At 45.9% G+C, this 7276-nt stretch overlaps 1 protein-coding gene across 1 annotated transcript; it reads left to right on the forward strand.

The window, feature by feature from the left end:
* The first annotated feature begins 1031 nt into the window (after positions 1–1031).
* gpr17 (G protein-coupled receptor 17) lies at positions 1032–6400 on the forward strand. Its single transcript, XM_080860812.1, has 2 exons — positions 1032–1200; positions 4213–6400. Exon 2 carries the CDS (start codon positions 4215–4217, stop codon positions 5226–5228), a length of 1014 nt encoding a protein of 337 aa, XP_080716938.1. The 5' UTR covers positions 1032–1200; positions 4213–4214; the 3' UTR covers positions 5229–6400.
* Positions 6401–7276: the final 876 nt, after the last annotated feature.

Consider the following 7276-nt stretch of genomic DNA (forward strand, 5'->3'; position numbering starts at 1 on the left):
CTCTCCCTTTTGCTTGTTTTGAGCCTCTCCCTCTGTCATTTATTCTCCATCTTTCACAAACATCTCCGCTAGTTTTATAAGATCTGGTTTTGCTAATGAAACTGCTATTGCTATTGAAACTGATCAAGACTATTATGTGGTAAGGCTGTGATGGAGGGTGGAGTAACTGTACTTGGTGTATTTCTAGCTGTTTAGAGAAGGAATATTCTAATAATAAATACTTGATCTCTTCATTCTCCCTCTGTGTGTATCACTTCATCTTTCTTTCTTCTCTCTTTCTATGTTATCCTGTATTTTTGGAGCCTCTCTCTGTTTTTCCCTTTCTCCTTATCTTTGACTCATCTTTCCTGCTTTCATTATCTTTCTCTCTAAAGAGACAGCACAGAGGCGGCTCTGTCTGTTGAGCAGACCCTCCCCACAAAGAGAATCAGAGCCTTTTTTCAAAAACGACCCCTATTAACTACACAGTCCATCATCTATGTATTGATATGGGAACGAGGGTAGGGGGTGACAGAGGCATGGGGCGGAGTAAATGTCGTAAAGGTCTTTTGGTCCACCACTAAGGGGCCGTTGTCATGGCACCCCACCAGGCAATCCATTGCAGGCCAGACACGGCATTCTTTTCCTCTCCTCCGAGCACCATTGTGGAGCGCACAAGTGGCCCTCAGAGCTGAAGAGAGTGAGGGAGCGGCAGGGGGAGTGGGCGGGGTCAGGGGTCAGCGTCACAGACTCCCTGTTGGGACCCGCTCTCTTTTTGTAATCAAATTTGTCGGGAGATACAAAAAGAGCCACAGTCTCATTCCTCCTGGGAAACATCCTGTTGTCCCTGAGGCGCCCTGGTCCCTGTCAGCGTCCTGCCCTGCCCTGCCCAGCCCAGCCCAGCCCAGCCCAGCCCAGCCCAGCCCAGCCCAGCCCAGCCCAGCCCAGCCCAGCTCTGCTCTCTGAGCAGCTCTGGGAGAGGCCCCTGAAGGACTTAGGCACCCAGTTCACTTGAGGGGAGGGAGAGAGAGGAAGGCAAGCTACAGGCTGCTTCCCCAATTAGACCGCTGCTCCTGTGCCAGCTGTTATCAGCTTTGCTTTCGCCAACAGCCACACTCTTTCCTTCTCGATCTCTTTCCCTCTCTCACACTCTCTCACTTTGTTTCACTTTCTTCTCCTCCTCCTCTACTAGCACTCCACTCCAAGAGGAGCTCCCGTCTGGTAAGTCAGCCTCCAACTTCTCTGTGTGTTCATGTTTGTCTATGTTTGTCTTTGCTCTTCTTCTTTAGTGTTCATAATAATGAATATACTGTAAAAAAAATTATTCTGAGACAATTTTATGAGTTTTTAAAATTCCCCACATGTTTTACTTGAACAATACTAGTTTTGTTTTAATGTTGATTTGTGGTGAAAGTTCAAGGCTATCTAGTAGAAAATGGATTACATTGTTGCATTGTGTTGCATTTCTTTATTGCTTCAGTCCTCTTGTTTAGTTCTTGGAGAGAAAAGTCTATTTTAAAGTAATTCTTTCTGGTGTATTGGAGAGATATTAAGGGTATTTACTGGTGGTTTTGTGTCTCAGTGACTGGGGAAGGTCTTGGGAAAATCCCTGTGAGTGTGGGAAGCATCAGGTGGAGCCCTGTGTCTATGAGGGGCACCCTGATCACTTTAGTGGGAGATTGGCGTGTTTTTTTTCTTTGCCAAAAACCGGGAGTGGGGGGGTGGACTTTTTTTGGCAGGCTTCAACTACACATTATGGCCCCCCGCTTTTCCCAGCTCTTGCCCCCTCTTTCTCTATGCGCTGCCGTGCAGAGAGCGTGGCTGGAAAAGGGGGCTTTGCATAGTTGCCAGCCTCGTCACACTCCCCCTCGCCGTGCGGCTTTGGATAATCTCTTAAAAGACTCAGCCCATAAGAACCTGGCATCTTTCTTTATGTTTGCCGGCACCCTTTACGTCACGTTTATCCCCTAATCTGATCCCTGTGAGGCTGATAATAAAGATTTTTTTTCACCTTTTTTGGGGGAATTGGGTTGATTTTTTTCAGTTTATCAGTATTGATGTGTTTATTGGCAGAATTTACACAGCAGAACATTTCCATGTTTTCTTAAGTGGACTCTGGAGAGTGTCTTATGCTGAAGGAAAGCGCCTACAGTTCTTCTGCTGATAAATGGGGGAGTGGGAAGGGTGTGTGTGTGTGTGTGTTTCTTTTTTTTTCTTCGTCCTGAGAAATTCTGCTGGTCTTGAATCCCACGCCACCCTTTGAGACGGGTTTCACACCTCGGTGCTCGCAGGGAGAAGAAACGTCCTCTCCACTCTGCAGCTGGCCGCCCTGTTTATGTGCCCAGTGGATCGCAGTCACCCCGCTGGGAGGTGCAGTCTCATCCGAAAACCAATGTGGAAGAGTCCTTGACTCGCCTGTTGACCTGGAATATGTGTGCGTTGGAGGTGGATGGGCCCATCCACAGCGTGGGTTGTTTATCAATGTTTCTTTGTCAGTTTAACTGCTTTCTTCTGGGGGAATTGATAAAGGGCTTGGCTCGCATGTAGTGCCGTAATCATCCTCCCACTGTTTCGTGCAGGCAGATGCTCTTAACTTCTCTCTTGCTCGCCAGTGTTGACCCCAGCACACGCCCATATGTTCTTGTTTTTCTTGGACGTTCTCAAAATATTTTTCTGTTGTGTCTTCCTATTTTGTTAACCTCCTGGGGAATGTCAAACCGAGCCTTGTTGATGTTTGGCTGTTTGGATGTTTGTTCAACGTCAACACCCAAATTAATAAAGCACACTGAGAACTTAACCAGGGGTACTCCCATGATGGTGTTCAAAATGTCAGTCAAATGGGGTCAAATTGGGAGATGTAAGATGTACTTGCATGTGTCTTAAGATAACAACCATTCTGGGCTTGTGGGTTAGTTGCACCAACAGAGATGCGAAGTGGAAAAACATGTCACTTTGAAATTCCAAAGGCTTGCATCTCACACTGGGTCATCGAGGCCACCACAACCAAGCCCTCAGTGCCTCAATCCATGTCTTAAAATGGTTGTCACATCCAAAACGACAGATAAACACATCTGTGCAAGTTCATTAATAGATCAACTGTTTACGGGCCAACAGGGTGTGGACACATGCCGCCTCAAGGAGCTGCCCCAAACTGTTTGCCCATCTAACCTTAGGAGTGGAAGGGTAAGACACCCCCAGGGCCATCAAATATATGTCAAACCAGAGCAGCCACCCTTTCGGGGAAGGCAGCAACTGGCACAGGGGGCTGAAAGGAGATAGCAGGGTGTAGCCACCGCCTCTGCTTCCATGTCCCATGACCCAGAGGTGGGGCCGGGTAGATGCACATAGTGCCCTCATGCTGACCCTCCAGCTGAGGGCTGGGTCGGAGGATGAGGGTGTCATGTGCCCCCTGGCATCGGCACATTCCCCCCCTTCTTCAAGGACGCCTCCATCTCTTCTTACCGCCAACCCTTTACGCAGAGAGCCAAACCCGCAAAACACGTATGGCCCACCCTCTGGAACACACGTAGTACCATAACATTTACAACCGCGACCTGCCGAGCATGCCAAGACACTGATGAGTGCAAGCAGGAGCTGTGTAAAGGAAGCTGGATACTGCCAGTGGGGGTAGAGAATGAGGCCAAGCAGTAAGAACGTCTTTTTTTCTGATGTGGAAATGACAAATACCTCCGGGCTGTTTTGGGGGGTTTACTACGTTGCATTCTTGGTTCAAAATTGCAGGGCAGTTGGTGAATGAATGAGGCCTTTCTAGTGATTTTGCGGCTGGGCTTTTTGTTGCCTGTTTAAGAGAGTGACAGCAGTGTGCTCTTTGCCACTTATGAATATGAGCTTCTGAGAGAGCAGTGTTTGTTGAATACCCAAGTCTTTTGTGTGTGGACCCTCGGGGGTTATATGGTTTCGCGGTGCTTTGCATGGCCAGTTGAATGGTACATGTCATCCAGTATTGCTTGGATTACTGACCCCAAAGGTCTTTTATAAGCTTTGTTGCTTTGTGAATTATAGCTGGTCTCTGTAGGGTGTAGTTTGACATCTGTGACTTGTTTCATGCAAAATAATTTTGTCAAAGCCCTTTGATCTGGATCCTACACATTTTTTACTCGTGACATATGTATCTAAAATCAAAGAAGTAATTTTTGTGTGTGGGTGGGAATTTACGTCTGATATTATGAAGTGATGGTTTCATTGAACATGTCTCTTTGTTTTTCCTCTCAGCAATGGCAACATACAGCACCGCACCCGAGGTCCCCTCGCTCCCAACCAACATAACGTGCGCACACGTCGACAACACAGTGGAGAACATGATCTTTGGAAGCTACTACATCCTGGTCTTCCTCCTGGCCCTGAATGGCAACAGCCTGGCCCTGTGGATCTTCTCTCGCCAGCGCGGGACCTCCTCGCCAGCTAACGTCTTCCTGATGCACCTGGCCGTGGCCGACCTGTCCTACATCATCATCCTGCCCCTGAGAGCCACTTACCACCTGACGGGTGGGCACTGGCCCTTCGGCGAGATCCCCTGCCGCCTGGCAGGCTTCCTCTTCTACGTCAACATGTATGCCAGCATCTATTTCCTGGCTTGCGTGGCGGGGGATCGGTACCTGGCGGTGGTGCATGCCGTGCGCTCCCTCAAGCTCCGTCAGGCTCGCTACGCCCACATCGCCAGCTTCAGCCTGTGGGCGTTGGTGACGGTTGCCATGGCACCACTCCTGGTGACACGGCAGACGGCGGAGGTGAATGGCTCGACCGTGTGCATGCAGCTGTACCGGGAGAAGGCGTCCCGGAAGGCGCTCGTCTCCCTGGGTGTGGCCTTCATACCACCCTTTCTGGCCACCCTGGCCTGCTACCTGCTCATCATCCGCAGCCTGAGGCGTGGCTCGCGGCTGGAACCATCCCTTCGACTGCGGGCGCTGCGCACCATCGGCCTGGTCATGCTCATCTATGTGGTCTGCTTCCTACCCTACCATGCCAGCCGAGCCACATACATCCTAGGCTACAGCCTGGACCTGCCCTGCCGCACCCAGAGAGCCTTGGCGCTGGCCAATAGGTTCACCTCTTCCCTCACCTGTCTAAACGGGGCCCTGGACCCCCTGGTTTACCTATTCGGGGCGGAGAAGTTTCGGGGGACTCTGCAGAAGCTGCTGTGCAGGGGGCAGGCTGCCGGCTCCAGCGCCACCAGTGGTGACCTAAAGGGCACGCATGAGAGCTCCGTCAGCGCCAAGTCTGAGTTCTAGAAAATGAAGTACTGAAATTCTGAGATATCTTTTTTTATGGACTGGATGGAAGTGGTTTGGGCAGGGTACCCAAACACATCCTATATTTATATATACTCATGGAGCTTGTTATGAGCCTCCATATTCATACATGCTAACATAAAACATTATACAGCAGCAGCACTATACTGAAATGTAATGTTTTATAACGAATAGAAAATAATCAACCTTTTCAAAATAAAACACTGATGGTTTTAGTATGCAGGTAAAACACAGACTGTTAATTCAGTTATTTAGCATACACTAATTAGTTTAAGTGTGTGTGTAGAACTCTGAACAGGGATATATGGTTATGAAAGATCATAACAAGTATTATGAAGCACTACTAGTATTGTGGATACCTTATAAACCTTTTTGAGGGCAATTATATCTAATCTTTATCTCATCTCTTTGTCCTTAGAGAGTTTAATTAAACTGAGCCAATCTCTTCCAGAATGTGATAAAACAAAAATAACTAGAGGCATTTTGCTTTATCTGACAAAGCAAATTCTTTCTGTGGTCTCGAGTGACCCTTTCCACATTTCTCTCTTTATCTACACACCCTACTACCTTATTACAAAGCTGGCTATGGCTACTTTTTTATTCTCTCTATTTGACAGGCTGATCGTTGTTTATATACACAACTCCATGCTTGAATTTGTAAATATTGTAACTACTACTCTGCATCAGTCAAATATCTGGTACCTGGACATTCACTGTCTTATTTCACTCAAGGATTGTAGGTCATTCTAACTTGGATTCATAGGTTCATATTAACTCTACATGTAGATGTGAAAACCATAAAGAATTCATTCTTTTTCAGGCATTCCTACTTAATCCCAGTAAAGCCACATGTCATCCTCAGTAACATTGTAATTCATCAATTTCCCCTCTGCTGTTTCATATACTATGCAATACTGCTTGTGCAGATAGTCTTTCAAGCCAAATCCACTGTTTGCTGTGGCCCGTGACTTTTTGATTTGTGTACATTTATCGCACTGTATTACGATATTCTTTCTGAGCTTTTTACATGACTGTTATTATTTCAAACTTTTGAGTGTTGCCTTTCTGCACTATTATGCGTCAATCTGAAACCATTTCCTGTTTGTATTTTTATTTATTAATTTTAAGGTTGCCTTTTTACTGTGTTTGTTATCAGCTATTCAATAAATCAGTATATCACACATTGTGTATGCAGATGACTTAATTGAGAAAAGGCAATGATGCTTGTGACATTCTCTCAAATAGATTATGGATTCAGAATTTCATTTTCATCTTGTTTTGAGTAATTCACATGGTTACATTTGCAAATATTCTTAATGGAGGGAATTCCTCATTATATATATAGTATATCTGAAGTATCACTCAAAAGTAACTCAGAAAGACCTCAGTCTCTTATCAGACATTAAAGTTATGGCATTTTGGAGCAAAGGCCCCTTCAACACTAGGGGGCAGAATAATGTTAGAGACGTTCAGAGAAACTGTGACATAGCATAGAGTCTTTGAGCTTTTTGCCCTCAGATATATATATCAAAAGATATATGTTTTCCATTAGATTATGTATTTATATTATTTTAAGTTATGCGTCCATCTAACAAACAATATTGATCGGTGCTAGCATCAGCCAGTATTCAGTTCTTATAGCATCACAATCACTACAAATGTATTTTCTTTTCATATTTAATTTGCAAATAGCAACTAACACAACAAGGTTCTTCAAGTGTGAAGACAGAATGAGTGAAGAATTAGGAGAAATGCTGCTCTTCAAAACTCATGACACACAGGTCAAGTGGTTTTCCTTTATTCTCTCTGACGGATGTATTTCTGCATTTGGTGGTAGCCCACAGTGCAGTGAGTGACGGTAGAAGTCTGCTAGTCTACTATTTGTGAGAGCCTTAAAATGTACATGTAGACTTGTGTTTGAGAGGCGGACTGGTTTATGCTTACATTGAAAAGTGAGGCGGAAACCCCAAGAGGGACTTTTCACAGCTAAAGGGTTCTTCTCTCTTTATGCGACACTATTTGTGGCT

The sequence above is a fragment of the Sprattus sprattus genome (assembly GCF_963457725.1).
Source record: "Sprattus sprattus genome assembly, chromosome: 2".
Lineage (NCBI taxonomy): Eukaryota > Metazoa > Chordata > Actinopteri > Clupeiformes > Clupeidae > Sprattus > Sprattus sprattus.

What these genes read in the sequence shown, in the direction of transcription:
- gpr17 (XM_080860812.1), top strand. Translation starts at nt 4,215, where the DNA reads ATGGCAACATACAGCACCGCACCCGAGGTCCCCTCGCTCCCAACCAAC.